This window comes from Acinonyx jubatus, chromosome F2, assembly GCF_027475565.1.
Source record: "Acinonyx jubatus isolate Ajub_Pintada_27869175 chromosome F2, VMU_Ajub_asm_v1.0, whole genome shotgun sequence".
Taxonomy (NCBI): Eukaryota; Metazoa; Chordata; class Mammalia; order Carnivora; family Felidae; genus Acinonyx; species Acinonyx jubatus.
This window is the reverse complement of record NC_069394.1, coordinates 34,088,915-34,116,775: the sequence shown is the minus strand read 5'-3', so window position 1 is coordinate 34,116,775 and position 27,861 is coordinate 34,088,915. Positions and strand designations below refer to the sequence as shown.

The following is a 27,861-nucleotide window of genomic DNA, read 5'->3' as shown; positions in this document are numbered from 1 at the left end:
AGAAATAGCAACTCATTTTTGACAAAGGAGCAAAGACAACGCCTGGAGCAAAGATCATCTTTTATTTTTTTATGTTTTATTTATTTATTTTGAGAGACAGAGAAAGAGAGCATGAGCAGGGGAGGGGCAGAGAGAGATGGGGAGAGACAATCACAAGCAGGCTCCAAGCTGTCAGTGTGAAGCCTGATGCAGGGCTCAATCTTATGAACTGTGAGATCATGACCTGAACCAAAACCAAAAGTTGGATGCTTAACCAGCTGAGCCACCCAGGTGCCCGCAAAGATCACCTTTTCTTTCTTCTTTTTTTTTCAGTATATGAGGTTTATGGTCAGATTGGTTTCCATACAACACCCAGTGCTCATCCCAAAAGGTGCCCTCCTCAATACCCATCACCCACCCTCCTCTCCCTCCCACCCCCCATCAACCCCGGTTTGTTCTCAGTTTTTACGAGTCAAAGATCACCTTTTCAATGAACAGTGCGGGGGCAACTGGACATCCACCTGGGAAACAATGAATCTGGTCACAAATCTTACACAAAATCTTCACAAAAATTAACGCCAAATGGATATAGACCTAAATGTAAAACACAAAGCTATAAAGCTCCTAGAAGATAACATAGGAGAAAATCTGGAAGCCCTTGGGTTTGGTGATGACTTTTTCTGTACACCAAAGGCACGATCCATGAAAGAAATAATTGATAAGCTGGACTTCATTAAAATCAAAACCTTCTGCTCTGCAAAAGGCGGTGTCTACAGAAGTAGAAGATAAGCCACAGACTGGGAGAAAATATTTGCAAAAGATGTATCTGATGAAGGAATGTTATCCAAAATATACAAAGGACTCTTAAAAGCCAACCATAAGAAAACAGACAACTCAATTAAAAAAAAACAGGACAAAGACCTGAACAGAAACCTCATCAAAGAAGATAGATGACAAACAAGTTCATGAAAAGATGTTCACATCATATGTCATCAGGGAAGTGCAGATCAAGACAACAATGAGATACCACTCTGATCCTATTAGAATGGCCAAGATCTGGAACACTGACAACACCAAATGCTGTGGAGGATATGGAGCAACAGGAACTGTCAAACTTCGCTAGGGGTGATGCAAGATGGAATAGACACTCTGGAAGACAGTTTGACAGTTTCTTATAAAACTCAACATACTCTTACCTTATGATTCAGCAGTTGGGCTCCTTGGTATTTTCCCACAAGAGTTAAAAACTTAACATTGACACAAAAACCTGAATACAACTGGGGTTTATAGCATCTTTATTCACAATTGCCAAAACTTGGAATCCACCAAGACCTCCTTCCAGTAGGTGAATTGTGGTACGTCCAGACAATGGCAAATTTACTCAGCACTAGTAAGAAATGAGCTATCAAGCCGTGAGAAGAGTTGAAGAATCTTACTAAGTGAAAGAGGCCAATTTGAAAAGGCTACGTATTGTACAATTCCAACTACATGCCACTCTAGAAAAGACACAACTATGGAGATGGTAAAAACAAACTAACAAACAAACAAAAACAACCAAAAACCCAGCTTGTTAGGTCTTCGGAAGAAAGGAGAGATGAAGAGGTGAAGCACATGAGAGTGTGGCATAGTTGGTACTAAAAACTAGGCTGACTTTTTTTTTTTTTTTAATTTTTAACATTTATTTACTTTGGGACAGAGACAGAGCATGAACAGGGGAGGGGCAGAGAGAGAGGGAGACACAGAATCTGAAACAGGCTCCAGGCTCTGAGCTGTCAGCACAGAGCCCGACGCGGGGCTTGAACTCACAGACCGTGAGATCATGACCTGAGCGGAAGTCGGCCGCTCAACCGACTGAGCCACCCAGGTGCCCCTAGGTTGACTTTTAAAGTGGGTCAACTTTCTATTACGGTTTTGCGTCAGTAAAACTGTGGCACCTGCCAAGGCTGAAATCCCATTGCCACCTGTACCTCAGAATGAATAAATTTTTTTTTTTTTTTTTTTTTTTTAAGGACAGTTATCCAGGAAGTTACCCACTTTCCAGCTAAGGTCCCTTGGACAATTGACCTTACAGAGCACATCAGTATACTCTGGTTTCTCTTCAGATCGTATACATCTTTCGCCTTTTACAGAGCACATCAGCCCCCTTTGAGAAATCTTGTGTCCTGAAACCCTTAATGCAGTGGGTTCTCGTAAAGGAAGCTTTATTTAGGGGATCACCAAGAGCTTCAAAAAACCCTTCTAGGCTGAACCCCTCTGGACCCGAGGAATAGTCGTGTGCTGCGGGTACCGGAACAGGGGGCAAGGTGGAGGGGACTTGCCGGCCGCACAGCGGGACCCGCAGCCCGACACCGGTCACTGGGGCGCCTCCCGGGCCCGCAGGGCAGGCGGGGTCGGGCGGAGGGCCAGGTCCGCCGCAGCAGCCGCCGCCGCCGCCGCCACCACCACCGCGAGCCCAGACCTGCCCGCCCGACCTGACCGCGCAGTCTCGCGGGATCGCTCAGCTCTCGCTCCCGGTGCCGCTCCGGAGGCAGCTGGAGTTCCGGACGCTTCCCGGAGCCGTCTCAGGTCGCGGTGCGCGGACGGTAGGCTGGACGAGGACTGGAGGGAGGGCTGCCTCCGACCGCCGGCCGAGCTGAGGCTCCTCGGGCCGGCCGGACGGGGAGCCGGGGCCGAGTGGGTCCCGGGGAGAGCGAGGCGGGCCTCGGGGGCGCGCGCGGCGGGCTGGGAGCCACAGGTGCGGGGCAGGCGGCGGCGGGACAGGCCGCTCGGGCCAGAGTTTCCGCACGAGTTGGGGCCAGTTCCTGAAGGGCGCTGCCGGGTCCCCGCGCTACCGAGCGGGGCCGGGACGCTGCTGCCCGGCTCTAGGCCTGGGGCAGGTGCAGGGGTGTGGGGCGAGTTAGTCTGCCCGGCGCTGGAAGCCTGGGCACCCGGGAGGGGGCGGACGGGGGTGTTGGGCCGGGCGTGCGGTTATTCGCGATTCAGGGCCCAGACACTCCGTGGCCCTCCCGGTCCAGCTTGGCTCCTTTTCCCTTTCGCTCGCCCCTGCCCGGGAGAACGAATTTCGCTCCTCCGGGAGGAATCCTAGACGTCTCCCCCTCGTTGGCCTTTTGAAAAACAGAAAAGCATATTCCCCCCGAGACCGCCACAAAAACTGGCTCTTTGGAGTCCTTAAGAAAGTTTAAGAATTCATCAGATCTTAAGAAATTACCCTTGGGACAGAATTTTCCTGTGCGTAGTAAGATATCCAACAGGGGCCTTAGATTTCACGATTTTATTAATACGTTTAACTTATTCCCAACCCCAGCATGACTTTTTTTTCCTTCCATCTCACTCATCCTCTGCCCGCCCCCCCCCGCCCTTTACCGGGTGTTCTAGACAGCGTAAATGTTCTATCATCAGTTCCCTAGAGATGAGACTTGCTCAACAAATTACATATTCTGTGCCAAAGCAGGTGGAAGGTGTCTCCAAAGGAGCGAATTTTCCGTCATTTTTCCAGTGTTAGTTATCCAGGGTCAAAATCTTAACTCTGCACTTTAATGTCCGTATTTGAGTTTATGACAAATGTTGCAGATACACTCCCTCGGTTGTTTTTACAGTAATTGACCCAGAACTCATTTTCAGGAAAAGAACTTCCTTCAAAATGGTAAAATAACGAAAGAGGAATTTGAACATTTTATTTTCGGATGGAAATCAGAGAATGAAAAGAAAGATTAATCCGAGCCATGTGGTAAAACCAGGAATTTGAAGAAAATGGAAATGTTTCCATTTTTGTGGACGTGTATTTTTCTACCCTTCATACGAGGACACAGTCTTTTCACCTGTGAACCAATTACTGTTCCCAGATGTATGAAAATGGCCTACAACATGACATTTTTCCCTAATTTAATGGGTCATTATGACCAGAGTACAGCTGCTGTGAAAATGGAGGTGAGTATTTCTTCATATATTTATAGAGAAATAGTTTATGCTCTGCTCTGGAATAAACTATAAATGTTGACTTTTTTTTTTTTTTAAACACCGTAAGGGATTTCTTCAAATTGTGCACAAGTCATATTTTGAATACATCCTTTTGAAAATTAATTCCTCCTACTAACTTAAATTTTGTGTAGATTTGTGGCCTTTGATAGTGGATTTGCTTAAGATAGGGTTTCTTTTACATGAAATGTAGTTATGATTTTGAAGTACCTTGCACCTGGCAAATATTTTGCTTTCCTGAGTCAATTATGGTAGTTCCTCTAGAAATGTGAATTCTGAGTTTTTCCTAATTAATTGAACATATAATCTATATTGCCTGGACTAAAAGTGCCTGAACTACATACATACCTTGTTGTAAGTAGTTGTTAATGTTCACTTGGCACAGTTTTTCTGTGGTAAATCAGTTGCTGGAAGATTTGGGGGCTGTAGATAGTGTTTTGCTGAAAAGTGACCTTTTTTTTTCCCAGCAGAACACTTAAGTATTCTTTGTAAGATACCAGTTAAAAGAAACCACAAATCTGGGGAGAGGCAAGTGACACTTAAGATTGCCTTAGGTGCCTTAGTTACCTGCCCCTGGTTTAGAGATATGCAGATTGCTAGGGAAGTGTGGGAAGAGAGTTACCTGTAGAGACAGGAACCTGCCCTGCCATACAGATCTGTTAGGTTGATAAGTCTCCTGAAAGAACATCCCTTTAGAGTGTTGCTAAGAAATGAAACCCTTACAGTTTTAATATAGACACTATAAAATCGATTAGTTTTGTTTTTGCACATTCAAGTCTTCTATTGTTTCGTTGAATAGGGTTTCGACTACCTCATTGTAGATTCAGATCTAAAATAACAGAGCTTTTAAAGCTAAGTAGATGTACTTTAAAAGGATTTACAAATTACCTTATGGTAATCTTTTCAGTGGTTTTTCAAACCAACGCAGAATATCCTTTTGAACACTGAACAGATGATGCAGTGATCGTTTCACTGATTAATCAGAACCATTTTGATAGTTTAATCTGATTAAAATAAAGTATGTAGTAGGAGTACCTTCAAAGAGTAATTATATAATTCATTCATGTTTTCTCTGATATGTTTTATAGCTCATGCCTTACCAAGTTCTTAAATATTTTTAAAATATTTATTTATTTTTGAGAGAGAGCATAAGCGGGGGAGGGGCAGAGAGAGAGACAGACAGACAGACACAGAATCCCAATCAGGCTCCAGGCTCTGAGCTGTTAGCTCAGAGCCCAATGCTGGGCTCCAGCTCAGGAACCACAAGATCATGACTTGAGCCAGTCGTTGGCCGCTCAACTGACTAAGCCACCCAGGTGCCCCCACAAAAAATTAAGAAATATATGTAAATAAAATGAGTAACATTACAAAAGAAACCAATTATGGTTAAGAACCCCTGAACCCTGCATCATATAGGTTGAAGAAACTGAAGCTCAGAGAAGTTAGGATTTGTCCAAAGTCTAAGCCTATAATCTGACAGTCTTCTCTGTCAACATGGACCATAATGTCATCTTTTTTTTTTTAATGTTTATTTCATTTTGAGAGATTGACAGAGTGTGAGCAGGGGAAGGGCAGAGAGAGAGGGAGACACAGAATCTGAAGCAGTCTCCAGGCTCGGAGCTGTCAGCACAGAGCCCAACGTGGGGCTCGAACCCAACTGGCTCTTTGGAGCCAGATCATAACCTGAGCTGAAGTTGGATGCTCAACAGACTGAGCCACCCAGCCGCTCCCGTAATGTCATCTTTAATGTTTATTTATTTTTGACAGAAAGAGAGAGAGCGTGAGCGAGCATGAGTGGGGGAGGGGCAGAGAGAGAGGGAGACCCAGAATTGGGAGCAGTCTCCAGGCTCTGAGCTGTAATGTCATCTTTAGATGTTTTTTTAGCCTTTGACCTTATTGGATAAAAAAAGACAATATGCCGTAACATTCAGAATGTGATGTATTAATATTAGTCTTTGCTGCTGCTTCGCAAACTTAATTTCTATAAAAATTAAACTGGGAATTTTGGTGTTTTTCTTAAACTGCTATTCAGACCAGACCTACCTCCCTTTCTCCTCCCTATCTGTGCCATGAATACAGAGTCTCAGTTTTCACCAGTCTCTCCCCCCTGGTGTCGTCAAAGTGATTTTATTATAAAACACATATCCAGGTGGCTCAGTCAAGTTGAACGTTGGACTTTGGCTCTGGTTGTGATCTCACAGTTTGTGAGTTTGAGCCCTGCCTGGGGCTCTGTGCTGACAGTGTGGAGCCTGTTTGGGATTCTCTCTGTCTCCTTCTCTCTCTGCCTCTGTCCTGCTCACTCTCTGTCTCTCAAAATAAATAAATAAACTTAAACATAAAATAAAACGTATATCCATAGTCCACTTTGGGGGTTAAAATTCTTCACCATTTCCTTAAAGCTGGAAGAATAAAGACCTGACTCTAGCGTAGTATGCAAGGCTCTTCATATGTGACCCTGCTCTCCTGTCCAGCTTCCTGTCTTGTCTCTTCTCATATTACATGATCTCCATCAGCCAAACTGACCTGTTTGTAGAACTCACATCCACATTACTCCCTCTCACTTCTCTACCTTTGCACACATTGTATTGATTGCTTCCGCAGGCTCTCTACCTATCCTTCACCTGCTCAGTTTCTGCAGGTCTCAGTTAAAGCAGTAACTCTGCTCAGTGAAGCCTTCTTTCATCTTTCTCGCAAGCATATGTGATCTGCTTACTTTCTACACTCTGATAGTACTTAATATACAATGGTTCTTAAATACTTAACTACGCTGTATTGTAGTTATATGTGTGGTTCTCACTAGATTGCAAGTGTTGAGAGTAGGGATGGTATTTATTCATTTTTTCCCCCTAATGCCTAGTACAGTGCCTCAGAGCATGATAGATACACAGTAAAAGCTGAGTAAGTAAAAAGGTGGTGTTTCCTGCTCTAAAAAATCAACAAAGAGAATTTTACCTACAAATTCTTACGTTCCACCTCTGTCGTCTGCAGTGTCCAGGTGAAAGAAATTCTGATATTTTTAGGTGGTTTCATATCACCCACTTTGGTTCTACCTGAGCCTAGTTCTGATAAAATGTATCAGTTGACATGCTCTGTTTCCTCTAATATTTCCCATTTTAGCATGACACATGTTTCTTAGGATTTATTTAAAGAATTTTATTTTTAACCATTTATATTTATTTGTATGGAGTGCAAGAATTCATCTTTTGATTGGCCCACTGTATTATAAATCATATGTAACAGATTTTTTTCAAACACTGTACTGTAAACAAAACAAAAAGACTGTATTACAGTTCAGTCAAATACTAAATTATAACTGCATATAGCTCAGCTTTTACTAAAAAAAAGGCATTTTACAGCTTCTTTAGAACAGATTGGGTTTTATACCTCTAAGACAACTGTCCTCGATTATTGCTGGTCCCTGTTGAATTTCCTGTGTTCCATATGAATTAATGTTAGGATGAGGGGCTGAAGAATTATCAGCTGATTATGGCAACCAGTTGTGTCTTCTTAGCCACCAAGAATTCCTTATGTCAAATGATCTATCTTCTCTTAGTTTTCATTTTGTATGAGGGCTGTCCTGTTTTATAGAATTCGTAGTATCTGCTATCAGTGCTCATCTGTGATTATATGAGATGGGTTTAGAGCAGTGGTTCTCAAAGTTCACTTCATAGACCAGCAGCTTGTGAGCTTGTTAGAAATGCAGTTCATGGACCCCATCTCACCCAGTGAACCATGATCTGTGAAGATGGAGCCCAGGAAACTGTGTTTCTTATGCATGTTAAAATTTGAGACCCATTGGTTTAGAGCAAGGAGTGCAAACTTGTAAAATAATAAATACTTTTGGCTTTGCAAACCATACAGACTCTGTCACAGCTATTCAACTCTGCAATTGCAGGAAAAAAAAAAAGCAGCCATAAACAATATGTAAACAAATGAATGTGGATGTGCTTCAGTGAAACTATTTACAAAAACAGGCAGTGGACTGGTTTTGGCCCACAGCCTGTAGTTTGCTGAACCTGGTTTAAGGTATTTGAAAGTGTTCCTAAGGATTATAAACACAGAGCATGTACTAAGTAAACATTCTTATGCATTCTTGTTAATATGTTACCTGAGCTATATGTAATTTACTTTCCGCATAAATTTTTCTTAGGCCAAATTTATCACAGACCACTGACTGGGATATTCTGGTTCTTTGGTTTTGTTTCAGAGATTGCTTGAAATAAGGGACTTAAGTTTTTTTTCCCTTATTTTGTTATCTGAAGCTGAAGTCATCTGTATTGCAAAGAGTTAATTTACAATTCTGAATAGTAACTTGGCTTGGTAATGAAAAGGATGTTGTACAGCCTAACTCTCCCAAGTAGAAAAACAAATGGCTGCTGATTTTCCATTGTGTTCCTTTTCGTTTCATATCTAGAGCATTGTTTCCCAAATTGTGAGGTTGATGTCCCTTGAGAGACTGATTTCATCCAGAAAGAGCTGAGACTGATGTAGGGAAAATGGAAACAGGAATATTGTATTTTTCTTTTTGAATTGCCTTCATTGAGCTCTAAGCAAAAGCAAAGTCATGTATTGTGTTTGGAACAGCATGTGGTCGTTCCACTTTTGAAAGGTCTAAAGGGAAGTGAGCCAAAAAAACCTCTTTCCTTTCCACCTGTTAATATGCACTCCTAAAATGTCTCTATTCAATTAAAAATAAAGGGATGAAGAAAACCTGTATAAACAGACTTCTAAGGAAAAAAAAAACTATTTCTGTTGGGCAGTGGTTTTTAAACATTTTCACTTTCCTGCTTTTAGAGTCTAGTGGACCCCTTCGTTTCCTCTTTATTCTCTACTCTTCTATCCCCACACACAAGGAAAGAAAATGTTTAGTGTGACTAACTTTTGTTTTCAGGGAAGACTTTCTGAAAATAGCTGTGACGATTCTGAAAGTGAGTTGTTGAGTCATTCAAAATGAAATAGATATTGAAAAGTGTTGCAAGTCAGGTGTGTGTGTAGTGGCTGCTGTTGTGTTTTAAATGTAGAAGTCGCAAGCTTAACCAAGCTTAACTTCCTTTGTGATGTTGTGTTGCAGTAGTAGAAAGTGTTATGACTGTTTCCAAGTCTGCGGAATCAGGATTAGACCTGTAGGTAACCAGAGAACAGTAGTTCTCCCGGGAGGCTCTGCCGATAGGCACCAGGTTCCTGCAGGGCCGTTCCTTGCTATCCCACAGTCTAGGATATTACTGGTTACGCCTTCGGGAGAGCCTATCCATACAGGAACATGGTTCTTTCAGACTCTGGGAAGACTGTTATGTTGTGGTTATTTCCTTTCCTTGAGAATGTGGCATGTAGATAATGAAGCTTTATTACTCTAGTTTGTGTATTTGTCATGTATTCATTCATTAATATTTGTTGAATGTGTACCTGAATGCGTAGTTTCCCTGGAATTAGAGTTTTTCCAAGTTACAAGTTTTAAATTAAAAAATTGACTCTCTATTGGACAGATTCTTTTGTAGTGCCAATCAGTTACTATGTATATTTGTCTAATTTCCAAAACAAACACTCTTTTGGAGAAATAATTTAAAATTTATACTGCTGCCTGCTAAGAACTGCCGTGAAAATAACAAGTATTCCCATTATGGAAATAATGCAAATTCTTGCTTTTAATTCTTGTATTCCAGGCTCCACTTTGTATTTTTTAAAGAAGCTCACTTTCCTGGCATTGGTCACATTCATGAAAATAATTGAAAAAGTTTGCATCACTTTATTATATAGTAGTCCGTTGACATTCTCAAAGAATTTACTTGAGATCTCTGTAAGCACTTTAACAGTACTCTCTGAAATGTAAACTTAATTTAAGGACCTCTGTAGATCTTTAGTGACTCTGTTGTCTAGCCAAGGCCTATCACTTGCTTTAGTTGTTTTTTAGATTTCTTCACTTTCCCTCAATTTTCATTACCATTACTAGAAGTTGGCTTTGTTTTGATGCCTTTTCAAGTAAGGAATAAAGGAATAAATAATATTTTAAAATGAATAAATATACTCATAAAATAAAAATAAATAAATAGGGAATAAATAAGACATTTATCACTCCTTGAGAATTACTTGTGTAAGTCACTGTGGGTAGAAAGCACGGATCCTGAGCTGAGAATCAGATGCCTTGTGGTGCCTGGTCTCATTTAGTAGTAAAGTGGCTTGCTTGCTTGCTTCTGTGTGGGAAGCTTCCATGTGGGAAGCTTGCTTCTCATGTTCCAGCAAAGAGACAAATGTTTATGTATCTCTGTCTTTAGTACTAAGGGAGTCAAGGCGTAGCTAAGATACTGCCACAGGAGCAGTCTGCTTATATATATATATATATATATTTTTTTTTTTTTTTTTTTTTTTTTTTCTAATGTTGCTTTCTGAGACAGAGAGAGACAGAGCATGAGTGGGGGAGGGGCAGAGAGAGAGAGGGAGACACAGAATCGGAAGCAGCTCCGGGCTCTGAGCTGTCAGCACAGAGCCCGACGTGGGGCTCGAACTCACAAATCGTGAGATCATGACCTGAGCCGAAGTCGGTCACTTAACTGACTGAGCCACCCAGGCGCCCCTGCTTATATATTTTTTAAAAATAAAAATGTTTTTCTTCTTTTGATCCCTCTCTAGTAGAATGCTAACCCAAACTTTCTCTTTGGGTTAGAATGCCACCAACTCCAGGCTTGTGATTCCTTCCACTGCCATGTCATAGCATGGGGAGCTAGCTGGTGTGTTTCAAGGAAAAGATGGTAGCATGGCAGAAGCAGGCATTGTGAGAGTGTAAGCAGTATGTTCATGCTGCTTTCCCATGTCTTTTAATATCTGCTCTGCCCAGGCCACTTGAAGATGGAATGCTGTTGGGTATACCTGATGTCATGAGTAGGTGAGTTAGATAGTACCCAATGTATAAGAGGTAACTAGGCATGTTATCTCTAGATGTCCCATAGTCATGTCCAGTTTCTATCAGGAACTATTAGAAAAACCAAGGTGGAAGGTCCTTTTATTTATTTAGGGCTAATATTGGAATCCTCACTGGATGTATATCTATGGCCTTATCAGCTTTTATGTCCTAAATATGATGGGCCAGTGTGATATCCTAGGAAATAGCAATATGGTTAGAGTCTCTGACAGTGAAATTGAGGCACAGAGCTGAAGAGCTGATGTTATTCTAAGGTGGTGCTTCTAAAACTTTGGTGTGCATGAGAATCATCTGAAGGGCTTGGTAAAACACAGATTGCTGCTCCCACCCCCTTCCTGAAACTGTAGGTCCTTGGTGGGGTGGAGAATGTGCATTTCTTTTTTTTTTTTTTTTATAATTTTTTTTGACATTTATTTAACCTTGAGAGACCGAGACAGAGCATGAGCAGGGGAAGGGCAGAGAAAGGGAGACACAAAATCCAAAGCAAGCTCCAGGCTCTGAGCTGTCAGTGCAGAGCCTGACGCAGGGCTCGAACCCATGAACTGTGAGATCATGACCTGAGCCATAGTCGGCCACTTAACCCACTGAGCCACCCAGGTGCCCCGAGAATTTGCATTTCTAACAAATGCCTTTGGGATGCTGCTGCTGTTTTTTCAGGGACCACTCTTCGAGAACCACTGCTCTAAGGCAAGTTGGTAAAGATGTGTTGTCATCCTTCCTAGATAAAAGTAAATGGCTTTTGGAGGAAAAAAGCATTGGGCAGGTTAGCATTGGCCTGCATACGAAGTGCCAAGGTGGTACTGATTTGCTGCAGTAAAGAGACCACATCTGGAAAAGCATCTGAGCCCTTTGATTAAGGTTTAAGACAATCTGTTAATAATATATTCAGTTGTACTGGAAAGTTACAATGGACAGGTGCTAAGAATTACATCCCTAAATATGTTTTTGATGATGTTACTAGTCTTTGGAAACCCTCTCTGGCTTGCATTACTGCTTTCGATTTTCTCTCATGGTAGAGGGAGACCTCTCATTTGACCTCTTCTGCCGTAATAATGTTTATCCAAGAAGCCAGTTTTGTGATTGTGCTATTGCTAAATACAGCAATTTGAAGTATACATGCGTGGACTTGGGAAATTACAATGGGTTGAGTTTGGGCTCCCACTAAGCTTCTGTCATAAGCCCATTTGTCATCTGACCTTCAGAAGCCTAGTTTATGAAACTAGCACATTGAATCTAGAATGAATACAGCCATATCAGTGTGCCTTAGCACTGTCTGTAATTATGTTCTTTCCTCCTTAATCCAGCACACTCAGAAACCAATGTAAGTGAACAATGTCTTACAAGTAATGTATGCTCCTGTTTTCCAGATTTGCTTTTGACTTGACTCTCCCAGGGCATGCTAGGGTAGAACTCTGCTTATGGGTTGAGACATTGAAGAACAGTAGGGATGGGTATGAAGCTATTTATTTTCCTCTTACAAAGTAAATCTTTCAGGTGAGGAGTATCTGCCTCGACAGACCGGGGATGAGGGTCTGCTTTGAGGTCTTCAGGTTTAGAGCATCGTGTGAATCTCTGAACCTTGTCTTGTATCCCCACTATAGATCGGGGCTCCCACGGCTTTCAGATCACAATAACTCTTGATTTCTTGTGTGAAAGGGTAGCAAGTTTAACTAATGTGATTTGGCAACATGCAGGATCAAACTGTGCATTTGATTTTCAGCGTCTTAAACCTTAAGTCTTTTTAATCCTTGTATTTCACTCCACACCTCCAGCCAAGAATTTAGGGATGTCAGTTTGTCACTCTTTTCTTTTCCTAAGCTAAACACTGCCATTAGAGGCACTAGGGGCACTAGAGGCACACCTCAGCCCACCATCCTTGAATACTTCGTGCTTTTCATACTATTTTCTGCCTCTCTGGCAGTAGCCACTCAGCCTTAACCTTTACTGGGCATATCATTCTAAGACATTCTGGGAATCTAAGTGATTACAAGGATAATGCAACTAGCTGGTTTTCTGCCATATACCCTGGGTTGCCAGACTTCCATTTCCAAATGCTGGTAGAATGGTTCACTGCTTTTGGCCCCAATTAGGTCAGAAAACCAGTTCTAGAATTCCTCCCATTTCCCTGAGGTCACTTACATCCCATTCCTTACGTAATTGCTGTACCAGTCAGTCTTTTTGGTTGCAAACAGTAGAAACCAGCTTTGACTAACTTAAGCAGAAAATGGATGGATATTAGATAGCTTCTTCAATCACAGGGGAGACTGGAGAACCAGGTTCAGAATATAGAGAGGAGCAAAGGGAACCAGGACACAGCTAAGATCATGCCATAGGATCTTAGTCTGTCACCAATGCCAATGCCATTGGACACTTCCTGAGCCATTGCCCCTGGATACTTATTTCGGCACTGTGGGCATTATTAAACCCACTGCAGTTGCCTCAGATAACCTATCAGTTCATTGCACAGCACTCTCCCCACGAATCACAATACCTGGAATATCCAAATGGCCACGTTTAGATTATGTGCCTATGTGTTTATTAGAAGATTGCACCCCTGCATCCCTTCTTCAGTTTCTGTAGCATCTCACCTACTTTGGGACTCCCCAAAATAGGGCTGCTGCGCAGATGGAAATGATAAGCATTCACCCGAGAGCTCAGTGCAAGACAGTATTACTGATCAAGGAGAAAAGGTCATTGTAGTACCTACAGTTGTTTTGAAATTTATGTCCAGCTCTGCTACCCAAGACTTTGTTACCTTCTTCATAAACTTTTTGAGTCATGAAATGTCCTTAGAGATCATCCATCAGTTCATCACTCTCATCTTACTGATGGATGGTCTGAGACTGAACACAGAAAATGATCTGCTGAAGGTGGCACTAGTAGTTAATGGCAAAGCTGGAACCAGAATTAGGATGCTGGCATTATACCAGGCAAAGGATTATATAAACTACTTTGCATATTTTGGTTCTTATTGTCTATTTATCATAGTTAGACTCTGGTTATATTTCAGAATGGAAGCATCAGTTGCCTTCTTAATTGCCCTCTTCTTCCTCATCTCTGTTAGTACTAATAGTATCTACCACAGGATTTCTGCCAGGGACCATTTCCTTAAAGGAGCCTACCTTTTATTTCTCTGAATGTTAAAACTATAATCAACTGGACTATTTGAGTTACTATTCAATAGTTATTATTGAATTGATATTTTGTGTTGTGGTTAGTCACTCGATGAGTTTCTGAGCCTTTGAAAATGAAATATGAAAAAGAGAAATTCATGAGTGAGACCAGGAAGGCCCTAAGTTACCTACTGAGAGATTTGAAGGAGGTGTGTCACTAAGGGGGGAAGGAAGAGCAGACCGATCAGACTAGGAAATTTAAATCTTTGCTCAGTTCACATATTTAAATAGCACTTGTCCTGCTGTATGTAAATACAAGTTTAATAATATGATGGAATTCTGATTATAAGATTATGGACATAAGAAATGTCATAGTCAAGGGGCACCTGGGTGGCTTGGTTAAGTGTCCAACTTTGGCTCAGGTCATGATCTCATGGTCTGTGATTTTGAGCCCCATGTCAGGCTCTGTGCTGAGAGTTCAGAGCCTGGAGCCTGTTTTGGATTCTGTGTGTCTCTCTCTCTGCTCTCTTGCTGCTTATGCTCATGCTCTGTCTCTCAAAAATAAACAAACATTAGAAAATTAAAAAAAAAAAAAGAAATGTCATAGTCAAGTTAGTATTTCCATCTCTGGGGGTTTGGTTTCTGAGAAGCCCAGGACATTTTGTGGAAAACCGTAAATGATTCCTATTGAGTTTTTTTTTAGTTCAAAGGATCAGGGAAATACACTCGTTCCACTTATTCTGTTTTCAGTTGATTGGGATGAGTGCAATAATAGGCCAACTACCCATTATTTGAAGTGCTCTTATTCCATAATGATTTGTTTAAAAAAATTACCTGTATCAGGAGGTACTTGCACCATCTATAATGTGATCAATGTAGTTCGAGGTTTTGTACTCTTTGATTATTTGTCCTGGGAACATTTATTTTTTTCAAACTGAAGACTTTCGTTTCAGATAGAAGATGACCTGTCCTCTTTTGGTATCTTTTGTTTACCCTTCATCTTCATTGGTCTTCTTTCCCATCTTGTGAGGGGTAGTTTTCAGTTAGAGCTGGGTAGTAGTGTAGTGTCAGAGTTCAAAGAGGATGCACTCTGGAGTCTTACGGACCCAGGCTCACATCCTGGTTGCTACTTAGGACACTTGATGAAAGTTGTTCTTAGAGGCTGTTTCATCATCTGCAAGGTAGAGATAAGAACATCTCTCTCATAGGATTGTTGTAAAAAGAATTGGGGTAGGAAAAGCACAGTGTCCAGTTAGTGGCAAGTGCTGAATAAATCAAAATTCTAATTTACTATCAGTACCTATAGAATTGGTAAAAGTAGCATTAGATAAGAATATGGGCACTTAAATTCTAATTCAGGCTAGATTTGGGGATTTCAACAAAAACTTCAATAAGGAGTTGGATTCTGTTTTCTCACTTATAATCTGAGGGTCTGGATCAGGTTACTGGTTTTCAGACTGTGATCTCTGGAAGTGCTTTGAGGTCACTGGCAGGGAAGGGGAGCAGTGAGAGGTATCTCAGAGGGAGGGCTTCCTTTTCAGCCAGAGCAGCTGCACTTTTATTTATTTAATATATTGGGCTTCTTTGTAATCTCTTATTTAAAGAAAATCTTACTTGGCAAAATACACACGCACACACACACACTTTTTGAAAATGATAGACTTAAAAGTCCACTAAAGTCCCTTCCAAGTTTAAATTCTTTATGTCTATTAGTTTGCAACAACTTGAAAGTAGTCCAAGCTGGATCCGACCCAAAGTGTCTTATTTTGTCCTGTATGGTATTTTAAATATTTATATTAAAGTGACAAAATTTAAAATTTGGAGATTTTAACATAAAAATCTAGATTCTAGCTCTCTTATGAAAAATTAATATATCTGACAATTCTGTGTCCCCATTTTCAAATAACAGTCTGTTAGAGTTGAATGGCAGCTGCTACCAACTACTCCTGCTATCTTCTGCCCCTCCGAATTTACCTGCCTAGCCCCTGCAGGTATTTGAGTTTTCAGCGTCTGATTTATTCTCTGCACATTGCATACACACAAACTAGTATTATTGGATTAATCAGTGTTGATATTCTAGAAGAATTAAACAAAGGATGCGACTTGTAAGGAAATGACTTGCCCTGTGAGGAAATTATTTTAATACAGCAAAAGTACATGTGTCACTTTTATTCTGCCTGCCCTTAAACTGGATAATAAATAGTTCTTAAGTGCTGACCATCAATTTATCCTGGCTGTTGCAGCATGACTCCTGAGTTAGGAGAATTAAACATAGTATATTTTAATTCTTTCCAGTATAGGGTCTGATTAACAAACACTGAAAAATTTTAGGAACCAGGCAATTTGGGAGTAAATAAGGAAGTAAGTGTTACCAGTTGCCCATGCTTCTTCCAACTCTGTCCCAGAATGGATACTCAACACTGTCTGGGCATTCTCCCTCTTGGGATACAGAAACTTGAGAAAAGTCCTCTGCTGTTCTCTAACAACTTCCTCTTAGGCAGCAAAGGGTCAATCTCAGCATCATTCATACAAGGGAGATGTGGAACACCACCTGTGGTGGCCCTGTCTTTGCTCAGTCGCTGTGCCCCATCAGGACAGGGTGGACTCTCCACTGGTCCAACGTCCTTTAAAGCTCTTGTTCCCTAATTGTTGGGTGTGGGTTCTACATGTGCCCTTTAAATCAGACGTGTTAATTGTAGTGTTGTAATCACATCTCATATTTATTTATTAATTTTTTGTATGTCCTTTCACTTACTAAGAAATATGCATTGAAATTTCTCATTAAGATCATGGAATTCTCCATTTATCCTTGTAGTTTTGTTGCTTTTCACTTTACATATTTTGTGCTATTTTATTACGTGTATACAGTGCTCAGCAATATATTGTAAAGTGTATTTGTTGCATTTTATCCAGAATCTGAATGTTTTGTGGCAGGAGATATTTAGAAGTAGAAAGTAGAAAGTAGAAGTCCTCATTGTCCTTTTTTTTTTTCATTTCTTACATTCCCTCAGTTGCTCAGTATCATGTCACATTTTTATATTATTTGGTTAATTTTAATTCCAGTGTAGTTATCATACAGTGCCATATTCCTGTGTACAATATAGCGATTCAGCAATTCAGTATATTACTCTGTGCTTATCAAAATAAGTATACTCCTGAATCCCCATCACCTGTTTCACCCATCCCCCCAACTGACCTCCCTCTAGTAACTATCTGCTGTTCTCTGTAATTAAGAGTGTGTTTTTTTGGTTTGTGTCTTCTTTTTTCCTTTGTTCCTTTGTTTTGTTTCTTAAATACCATATATGAGTGAAACTATATTTGTGGTTTATGACTGGCTTATTTCATTTAGAATTATACTCTCTAGAGCCATCCACAGTGTTGTAAATAGCAAGATTTCATTTATTTTTATGGCTGAATAATATTCCACCACACACACATACATACATACATACATACATACATACATACATACATACCACATCTTCGTTATCCGTCCATCTACTGATGGACACTCAGGCTCCTTCCATAATTTGGCTATTGTAAATATTGCTGTAGTAAACAAAGGGGTACATATATCCCTTCAAATTGGTGTTTTTGTATTCCTTGGGTAAATACTTACTGGTGCAATTTCTGGATCATAGGGTAGTTCTGTTATTTATTTTTTTTCCATACTGTCTTCCATAGTGGCTGTACCAGCTTGCATTACCACCAACAGTGCAAAAGGGTTCCCCTTTCCCCACATCTTCACCAACAGTTGTTTTTCCTGGAGTTTTTTTTATTTTAGCCATTCTAACAGATATCATTATGGTTTTGATTTGTATTTCCCTGATGATGAATGATGTTGAGCAACTTTTCATGTGTCTGTTGGCCATCTGTATGTCTTCTTTGGAGGAATGTCTGTTCATGTCTTCTGCCCATTTTTCACTTGGATTATTTGGTTTTTTTTGGTGTTGAGTTATATTCGTTCTTTTATATATTTTTGATACTAATCCTTTATTGGATATATCATTTGCAAATATACACTCCCAATTCAGTAAGTTGTCTTAGTTTTGATAGTTTCCTTTGCTGTGTAGAAGCTTTCTTTCTTTCTTTCTTTCTTTCTAGGAACATATTTTTTTAATGTTTATTTTTGATAGAGAAAGAGAGCACAAGTGGGGGAGGTGCAGAGAGAGAGGGGGTGACACAGGATTTGAAGCAGGCTCCTGCTGACGGCAGAGAGCCCAATGCGGGGCTCGAACTCATGAACAGTGAGATCATGACCTGAGCCGAAGTCAGATGCTTAACTGACTGAGCCACCCAGGTGCCTCATTTTTTATTTTGACGTACTCCCAATAGTTTATTTTTGTTTTTATTTCTTTTACCTTAGGAGATATAGCTAGAAAGATGTTGTTATGGCTGATGTCAGAGAAATTACTGCTTGTGCTCTCTTTTAGGATTTTTATGGTTTCAGGTCTCACATTTAGGTCTTTAATCCACTTGAGTTTGTTTGTTTGTTTGTTTATTTATTTATTATATGAAATTTATTGTCAAATTAGTTTCCATACAACACCCAGTGCTCATCCCAAAAGATGCCCTCTTCAATGCCCATCACCTACCCTCCCCTCCCTCCCCCCCCTCCATCAACCCTCAGTTTTTTCTGTTTTTAAGAGTCTCTTATGCTTTGGCTCTCTCTCCCACTCTAACCTTTTTTTCTTTTTTTTCCTTCCCCTCCCCCATGGGTTTCTGTTAAGTTTCTCAGGATCCACATAAGAGTGAAACCATATGGTATCTGTCTTTCTCTGTTTGGCTTATTTCACTTAGCATCACACTCTCCAGTTCCATCCACGTTGCTACAAAGGGCCATATTTCATCCTTTCTCATTGCTATGTAGTACTCCATTGTGTATATAAACCACAATTTCTTTATTCATTCATCAGTTGATGGACATTTAGGCTTTTTCCACAATTTGGCTATTGTTGAGAGTGCTGCTATAAACATTGGGGTGCAAGTGTCCCTATGCATCAGTACTCCTGTATCCCTTGGGTAAATTCCTAGCAGTGCTATTGCTGGTCATAGGGTAGGTCTATTTTTAATTTTCTGAGGAACCTCCACACTGTTTTCCAGAGTGGCTGCACCAGTTTGCATTCCCACCAACAGTGCAAGAGGGTTCCCGTGTCTCCACATCCTCTCCAGCATCTATAGTCTCCTGATTTGTTCATTTTGGCCACTCTGACTGGCGTGAGGTGATATCTGAGTGTGGTTTTGATTTGTATTTCCCTGATGAGGAGCGATGTTGAACATCTTTTCATGTGCCTGTTGGCCATCCAGATGTCTTCTTTAGAGAAGTGTCTATTCATGTTTTCTGCCCATTTCTTCACTGGGTTATTTGTTTTTCGGGTGTGGAGTTTGGTGAGCTCTTTATAGATTTTGGATACTAGCCCGTTGTCCAATATGTCATTTGCAAATATCTTTTCCCATTCCGTTGGTTGCCTTTTAGTTTTGTTGATTGTTTCCTTTGCTGTGCAGAAGCTTTTATCTTCATGAGGTCCCAATAGTTCATTTTTGCTTTTAATTCCCTTGCCTTTGGGGATGTGTCAAGTAAGAAATTGCTGTGGCTGAGGTCCGAGAGGTCTTTTCCTGCTTTCTCCTCTAGTGTTTTGATGGTTTCCTGTCTCACATTCAGGTCCTTTATCCATTTTGAGTTTATTTTTGTGAATGGTGTGAGAAAGTGGTCTAGTTTCAACCTTCTGCATGTTGCTGTCCACTTCTCCCAGCACCATTTGTTAAAGAGACTGTCTTTTTTTCATTGGATATTCTTTCCTGCTTTGTCAAAGATGAGTTGGCCATACGTTTGTGGGTCTAGTTCTGGGGTTTCTATTCTATTCCATTGGTCTCTGTGTCTGTTTTTGTGCCAATACCATGCTGTCTTGATGATGACAGCTTTGTAGTAGAGGCTAAAGTCTGCGATTGTGATGCCTCCTGCTTTGGTCTTCTTCTTCAAAATTACTTTGGCTATTCGGGGTCTTTTGTGGTTCCATATGAATTTTAGGATTGCTTGTTCTAGCTTTGAGAAGAATGCTGGTGCGATTTTGATTGGGATTGCATTGAATGTGTAGATAGCTTTGGGTAGTATTGATATTTTGACAATATTTATTCTTCCAACCCATGAGCACGGAATGTTTTTCCATTTCTTTATATCTTCTTCAATTTCCTTCATAAGCTTTCTATAGTTTTCAGCGTACAGATCTTTTACATCGTTGGTTAGATTTATTCCTAGGTATTTTATGCTTCTTGGTGCAGTTGTGAATGTGAATGGGAATGGGATCAGTTTCTTTATTTGTCTTTCAGTTGCTTCATTAGTGTATAAGAATGCAACTGATTTCTGTACATTGATTTTGTATCCTGCGACTTTGCTAAATTCACGTATCAGTTCTAGCAGACTTTTGGTGGAGTCTATCGGATTTTCCATGTATAATATCATGTCATCTGCAAAAAATGAAAGCTTGACTTCATCTTTGCCCATTTTGATGCCTTTGATTTCCTTTTGTTGTCTGATTGCTGATGCTAGCACTTCCAACACTATGTTAAACAACAGTGGTGAGAGTGGACATCCCTGTCGTGTTCCTGATCTCAGGGGGAAAGCTCTCAGTTTTTCCCCATTGAGGATGATGTTAGCTGTGGGCTTTTCATAAATGGCTTTTATGATGTTTACGTATGTTCCTTCTACCCTGACTTTCTCGAGGGTTTTTATTAAGAAAGGATGCTGAATTTTGTCAAATGCTTTTTCTGCATCGATTGACAGGATCATATGGTTCTTTTCTTTTATTAATGTGATGTATCACGTTGATTGATTTGTGAATGTTGAACCAGCCCTGCATCCCAGGAATGAATCCCACTTGATCATGGTGAATAATTCTTTTTATAAGCTGATGAATTCGATTTGCTAGTATCTTTTTCTTTGTTGTTTAATTTTTTTTTCAACGTTTATTTTTGGGACAGAGAGAGACAGAGCATGAACGAGGGAGGGGCAGAGAGAGAGGGAGACACAGAATCAGAAATAGGCTCCAGGCTCCGAGCCATCAGCCCAGAGCCCGACGCGAGGCTCGAACTCCCGGACCGCGAGATCGTGACCTGGCTGAAGTCGGACGCTTAACCGACTGCGCCACCCAGGCGCCCCCGATTTGCTAGTATCTTATTGAGAATTTTTGCATCCATATTCATCAGGGATATTGGCCTGTAGTTCTCTTTTTTTACTGGGTCTCTGTCTGGTTTAGGAATCAAAGTAATACTGGCTTCATAGAATGAGTCTGGAAGTTTTCCTTCCCTTTCTATTTTTTGGAATAGCTTGAGAAGGATAGGTATTATCTCTTCTTTAAACGTCTGGTAGAACTCCCCTGGGAAGCCATCTGGTCCTGGACTCTTATTTGTTGGGAGATTTTTGATAACTGATTCAATTTCTTCACTGGTTATGGGTCTGTTGAAGCTTTCTATTTCCTCCTGATTGAGTTTTGGAAGCTTGTGGGTGTTTAGGAATTTGTCCATTTCTTCCATGTTGTCCAATTTGTTGGCATATAATTTTTCATAGTATTCCCTGATAATTGCTTGTATCTCTGAGGGATTGGTTGTAATAATTCCATTTTCATTCATGATTTTATCTATTTGGGTCATCTCCCTTTTCTTTTTGAGAAGCCTGGCTAGAGGTTTATCAATTTTGTTTATTTTTTCAAAAAACCAACTCTTGGTTTCATTGATCTGCTCTACAGTTTTTTTAGATTCTATATTGTTTATTTCTGCTGTGATCTTTATTTTTTCTCTTCTGCTGGGTTTACGCTGTCTTTGCTGTTCTGCTTCTATTTCCTTTAGGTGTGCTGTTAGATTTTGTATTTGGGATTTTTCTTGTTTCTTGAGATAGGCCTGGATTGCAATATCTTTTCCTCTCAGGACTGCCTACGCTGCATCCCAAAGTGTTTGGATTGTTGTATTTTCATTTTCGTTTGTTTCCATATATTTTTTAATTTCTTCTCTAATTGCCTGGTTGACCCACTCATTCTTTAGTAGGGTGTTCTTTAACCTCCATGCTTTTGGAGGTTTTCCAGACTTTTTCCTGTGGTTGATTTCAAGCTTCATAGCATTGTGGTCTGAAAGTATGCATGGTATGATCTCAATTCTTGTATACTTATGAAGGGCTGTTTTGTGACCCAGTACGTGATCTATCTTGGAGAATGTTCCATGTGCACTTGAGAAGAAAGTATATTCTGTTGCTTTGGGATGCAGAGTTTCTATATATATCTGTCAAGTCCATCTGATCCAATGTATCATCCAGGGCCCTTGTGTCTTTATTGACCGTGTGTCTAGATGATCTATCCATTGCTGTGAATGGGGTATTAAAGTCCCCTGTAATTACCACATTCTTGTCAATAAGGTTGCTTATGTTTGTGAGTAATTGTTTTATATATTTGGGGGCTCCCGTATTCGGCGCATAGACATTTATAATTGTTAGCTCTTCCTGATGGATAGACCCTGTGATTATTATATAATGCCCTTCTTCATCTCTTGTTACAGCCTTTAATTTAAAGTCTAGTTTGTCTGATATAAGTATGGCTACTCCAGCTTCCTTTTGACTTCCAGTGGCATGATAAATAGTTCTCCATCCCCTCACTTTCAATCTGAAGGTGTCCTCAGGTCTAAAATGAGTCTCTTGTAGACAGCAAATAGATGGGTCTTGTTTTTTTATCCATTCTGATACCCTATGTCTTTTGGTTGGCACATTTAGTCCATTTACATTCAGTGTTATAAAAAGATATGGGTTTAGAGTCATTGTGATGTCCATAGGTTTCATGCTTGTAGCGATGTCTCTGGTACTTTGTCTCACAGGATCCCCCTTAGGATCTCTTATAGGGCTGGTTTAGTGGTGACGAATTCCTTCAGTTTTTGTTTGTTTGGGAAGACCTTTATCTCTCCTTCTATTCTAAATGACAGACTTGCTGGATAAAGGATTCTCGGCTGCATATTTTTTCTGTTCATCACATTGAAGATCTCCTGCCATTCCTTTCTGGCCTGCCAACTTTCAGTAGAGAGATCGCTCACGGGTCTTATAGGTCTCCCTTTATTCTGCACGTTTATCCCTAGCTGCTTTCAGAATTTTCTCTTTATCCTTGTATTTTGCCAGTTTCACTATGATATGTCGTGCAGAAGATCGATTCAAGTTACGTCTGAAGGGAGTTCTCTGTGCCTCTTGGATTTCAATGCCTTTTTCCTTCCCCAGATCAAGGAAGTTCTCAGCTATTATTTCTTCAAGTACACCTTCAGCACCTTTCTCTCTTTCTTCCTCCTCTGGAATACCAATTATGCGTACATTATTTCTCTTTAGTGCATCACTTAGTTCTCTAATTTTCCCCTCATACTCCTGGATTTTTTGTCTTTTTCTCAGCTTCTTCTTTTTCCATAATTTTATCCTCTAATTCACCTATTCTCTCCTCTGCCTCTTCAATCTGAGCCGTGGTTGTCTCCATTTTATTTTGCAGCTCATTAATAGCATTTTTTAGCTCCTCCTGGCTGTTCCTTAGTCCCTTGATCTCTGTAGCAATAGATTCTCTGCTGTCCTTTATACCGTTTTCAAGCCCAGCGATTAATTTTATGACTATTATTCTAAATTCACTTTCTGTTATATTTAAATCATTTTTGATCAGTTTGTTAGCTGTCGTTATTTCTTGGAGGTTTTTTTTTGAGGGCAATTCTTCCGTTTCGTCATTTTGGATAGTCCCTGGATTGGTGCGGAACTGCAGGGCACTTCCCCTGTGCTGTCTTGAATAACTTGTGTTGGTGGGTGGGGCCACAGTCAGACTGGTGTGTGCCTTCTCTTCCCCTCTCCTAGGGGTGGGATTCACTGTGGGGTGGCGTGGCCCATCTGGGCTCCTTGTACACTGCCAGGCTTGTGGTGCTGGGAATCTGGTGTATTAGCTGGGGTGGATCGGCATGGTGCACAGGGGCGGGAGGGGCAGGCTCAGCTCGCTTTTCCTTCGGAGGTCCGCTTTGGGAGGGGCCCTGTGGCACCAGGAGGGAGTCAGACCTGCCGGAGGGATGGATCTGCAGAAGCACAGTGTTGGTTTTTGGGTGTTTTCGAGGTGCAAGCAAGTTCCCTGGCAGGATCTGGTTCCCTTTGGGATTTTGGCTGGGGGATGGGCCAGGGAGATGGCGCTGGTGAGCACCTTGTTCCCTGCCAAGCTGCGCTCTGTTGTCCGGGGCTCAAGAACTCTCCCTCCTGGCTCTCTGAGTAGAGCTATTAACTTACATCCTTCCAGATTTTAAGTCCCGCTTGCTGTCCGAACACACTCCTTCCGGCCCCTCTGCTTTTGCAAGCCAGACTCGGGGGCTCTGCTTTGCCAGCAGGCCGCCCCTCCGCCGCGGCTCCCTCCTGCCAGTCCGTGTAGCGCGCGCCTCCTCTCCGCCCTTCCTACCCTCTTCCGTGGACCTCTTGTCTACGCTTGGCTCCAGAGAATCCATTCTGCTAGTCTCGCGATTTTCTGGGTTATTTAGACAGGTGTGGGTGGAATCTAAGTGATCCGCAGGTCGCGGTGAGCTCAGCGTCCTCCTATGCCGCCCTCTTCCCACTGCTTCTGCTTCTGTGTCTCTCCACTTGAGTTTATTTTTATGTTTGGTGTAAGAAAATGGTCAAGTTTTATTCTTTTGCATGTAGCCGTCCAGTTTTCCCAACGCCCATTTGTTGAAGAGACTTTTTCCCCATTTTATATTCTTGCCTCCTTTGTCAAAGATCAATTGACTATATAATTATGGGGTTTTTTTCTGGGCTTTCTGTTCTGTTCCATTGACTTATGTGTTGGTTTTTGTGACAGTACCATACTATTTTGATTACTATACTTTTGTAATATAACTTGAAGTCTGGAATTGTGATACCTCTAGTTTTTGTTTTTTTTCAAGATTGCTTTAGCTCTCCAGGGTCTTCTGTGGTTCCATACAAATTTTAGGATTGTTTATTTTAGTTCTGTGAAACATGCTGTTGGTATTTTGATAGAGATTGCATTAAATGTGTAGATTGCTTTAGGTAGTATAGCTATTTTAACAATATTTATTCTTCCAATCCATGAACATGGAATGTCTTTTTGTTGTGTCATCTTCAGTGTCTTTCATCAGTGTTTTACAGTTTTCAGAGTACAGGTCTTTGACCTCTTTGGTGAAGTTTATTCCTATGTATTTATTATTTTTGGTGAAATTGTAAATGGAATTGTTTTCTTGATTTCTCTTTCTGCTGTTTCATTAATAGTGTATAGAAATACAACAGGTTTCTGTACATTGATTTTGTATCCTACAACTTTACTGAATTCATTTATCAGCAGTAGTAGTTTCTTAGTGGAGTCTTTAGGATTTTCTATATATAATATCATGTCATCTGCAAATAGTGAAAATTTTACTTCTTCCTTACCAATTTGAATGCCTTTTATTTCCTTGTGTTGTCTGATTACTGTGGCTAGGACTTGCAGTTCTGTGTTGAATGGAAGTGGTGAGAGTGGCCATCCTTGTCTTATTCCTGACCTTAGAGGAAAAGTGCTCAGTTTTTCCTCCTTGAATATGATGTTAGCTTTGAGTTTTTGATATAAGGCCTTTATTGTGTTGAGGTATGTTCCCTCTAACCCTACTTTGTTGAGGGTTTTTATCATGAATGGATGTTGTACTTTGTCAAGTGCTTTTTCTGCATCTATTAAAATGATCATGTCGTTTTTATCCTTTATCTTATTGATGTGATATATCATGTTGATTGATCTGCAAATGTTGAACCACCTTTGCATCACAGGAATAAATCCCAGCATCATGATAAATGATCTTTTTAATGCATTGTTGAATTTGGTTTTCTAATATTTTGTTGAGGACTTTTGCATTTATGTTCATCAGAAATGAACTCTTTTTTTTTTTTTTTTTTGTGGTGTGTTTATCTGGTTTTGGCATCAGGGTAATTCTGGCCTCATAGAATGAATTTGAAGGTTTTCCTTCCTTTTCTGTTTTTTAGAAAAGTTCAGGAAAAAATAGGTATTAACTCTTCTTTAAATGTTTGGTAGAATTTACCTGTGAAGCTGTCTGGTCCTGGACTTTGGTTTGTTAGGAGTTTTTTGATTACTGATTCAGTTTTATTGCTGGTACTTAGTCTGTTCAAATTTTCTTTTTTTCTTTTTTTTTTTTTTTCAAATTTTCTATTTCTTCCCGATTCAGTTTTGGGAGGTTATATGTTTCTAGGAATTGGTCCATTTCTTCTAGGTTGTCCAGGTTGTTGGCATATAATTTTTCATAATATTTTCTTACAGTCCTTTGTATTTCTGTGGTGTTTGTTATTATTTCTCCTCCCATTTCTCATTTGGTTATTTGAGTCCTCCCTCTCTGTCTTTTTATGAGTCTGGCTAGAGTTTTGTTGATCTTTTCAAAGAACTAGCTCCTGATTCCATCAATCTATTCTGTTGGTTTTTTTTAATTTATCTTTCTTCTGCTTTTGGGTTTTGTTCTTTTTCTAGCTCCTTTAGATGTAAGGTTAAGTTGTTTATTTGAGATTTTTCTTGCTTTTGATGTAGGCCTGTATTACTATAAACTAACCCCCACCCCCACCCCCCTACCACCACCATCACCAGAACCTCTTTTGCGGCATCTCAAAGGTTTTGGGCCATTGTGTTTTCATTTTCACTTCTGTCCATGTAATTTTTTATTTCTTCTTTGATTTATCGGTTGACCCATTCATTGTTTAGTAGCATATTATTTAACATCAATGTGTGTGTGTTCTCTCCAGAGTTTTTCTTGTGGTTGATTTCTAGTTCATAGCATTGTGGTCAGAAAAGACACATCTTATGACTTTGATCTTTTTGAGTTTGTTGAAATTTGTTTTGATGCCTAATATATGATCTATTCTGGAGAATGTTCCATGTGCACTTGAAAAGAATGTGTATTCTGCTATTTTAGGAAGGAATGTTCTGAATATATCTGGTAAGTCCATCTGAAACAGTATGTCATTCAAAACCACTGTCCTTATTGATTTTTCTGTTTGGGTGATCTGTCCATTGATACAAGTGGGATGTTAAAGTTCCCTACCATTATTGTATTGCTATCAATTAGTTCCTTTGTGTTTGTTATTAACTGTTTTATGTATTTGAATGCTCCATGTTGGGTGCATAAATACTTAACAGTTATTACATCTTCTTGTTGGATTGTCCCCCTTATGATGATAAAGTGTCCTTCTTTGTCTCTTGTAACAGTCTTTGTTTTAAAGTCTATTTTGTCCAATATAAGTGTTGTTATACCCCAGCTTTCTTTTCACATCCATTTGCATGGTCAGTGCTTTTCCATTCCTTCACTTTCCATCTGCCTGTGTCTTTAGGTCAGAAACGAGTCTCTTATAGGCAGCATATAGATGGGTCTTGGTTTTTTTATCCATACCATTACTCTGTTTCTTTTTAATTTTTTTTTAATGTCTATTTATTTTTGAGAGAGAGAGAGAGAGAGAGCATGAGCAGCGGAGGGGCAGAGAGAGAAGGAGACACAGAATCTGAAGCAGGCTCCAGGCTTTGAGCTGTCAGCATGGAGCCCGATGCAGGGCTCAAACTCATGGACTGTGAGATCATGACCTGAGCCGAAGTCAGATGCTTAACCGACTGAGCCACCCAGGTGCCCCTGCTCTGTGTCTTTTAATTGGAGTGTTTAGTCCATTTATATTCAAAGTAATTATTGATAGATACGTTTTTATTGCTATTTTGTTACTTGTGGTTGTTTTTATAGTTCTTCTCAGTTCCTTTCCTTTCTTGCTGTCTTCTGTCATGTTTGCTGGCTTTCTTTAGAAATATACTTGGATTCCTTTTCTTTATTTTTTGTATATCTGTAACTGGTTTTTGACTTATGGTTACCATTAGG

The 27,861-nt window shown here is 40.3% G+C and overlaps 1 protein-coding gene across 2 annotated transcripts in view; it reads left to right on the top strand.

Annotated features, from left to right (window-relative positions):
- Positions 1–2,404: 2,404 nt before the first annotated feature.
- Positions 2,405–27,861, top strand: part of FZD6 (frizzled class receptor 6) — a 43,391-nt gene continuing 17,934 nt past the window's right edge. The window contains exons 1-2 of one of the 2 annotated variants that reach the window (XM_027064095.2): positions 2,405–2,561; positions 3,601–3,906. In XM_027064095.2, the coding sequence (XP_026919896.1) occupies positions 3,730–3,906 (177 nt within the window). In that variant the 5' untranslated portion in view covers positions 2,405–2,561; positions 3,601–3,729. The remainder of the gene's footprint in view (positions 2,562–3,600; positions 3,907–27,861) is intronic. The other variant, XM_053208120.1, reaches the window with a different exon arrangement.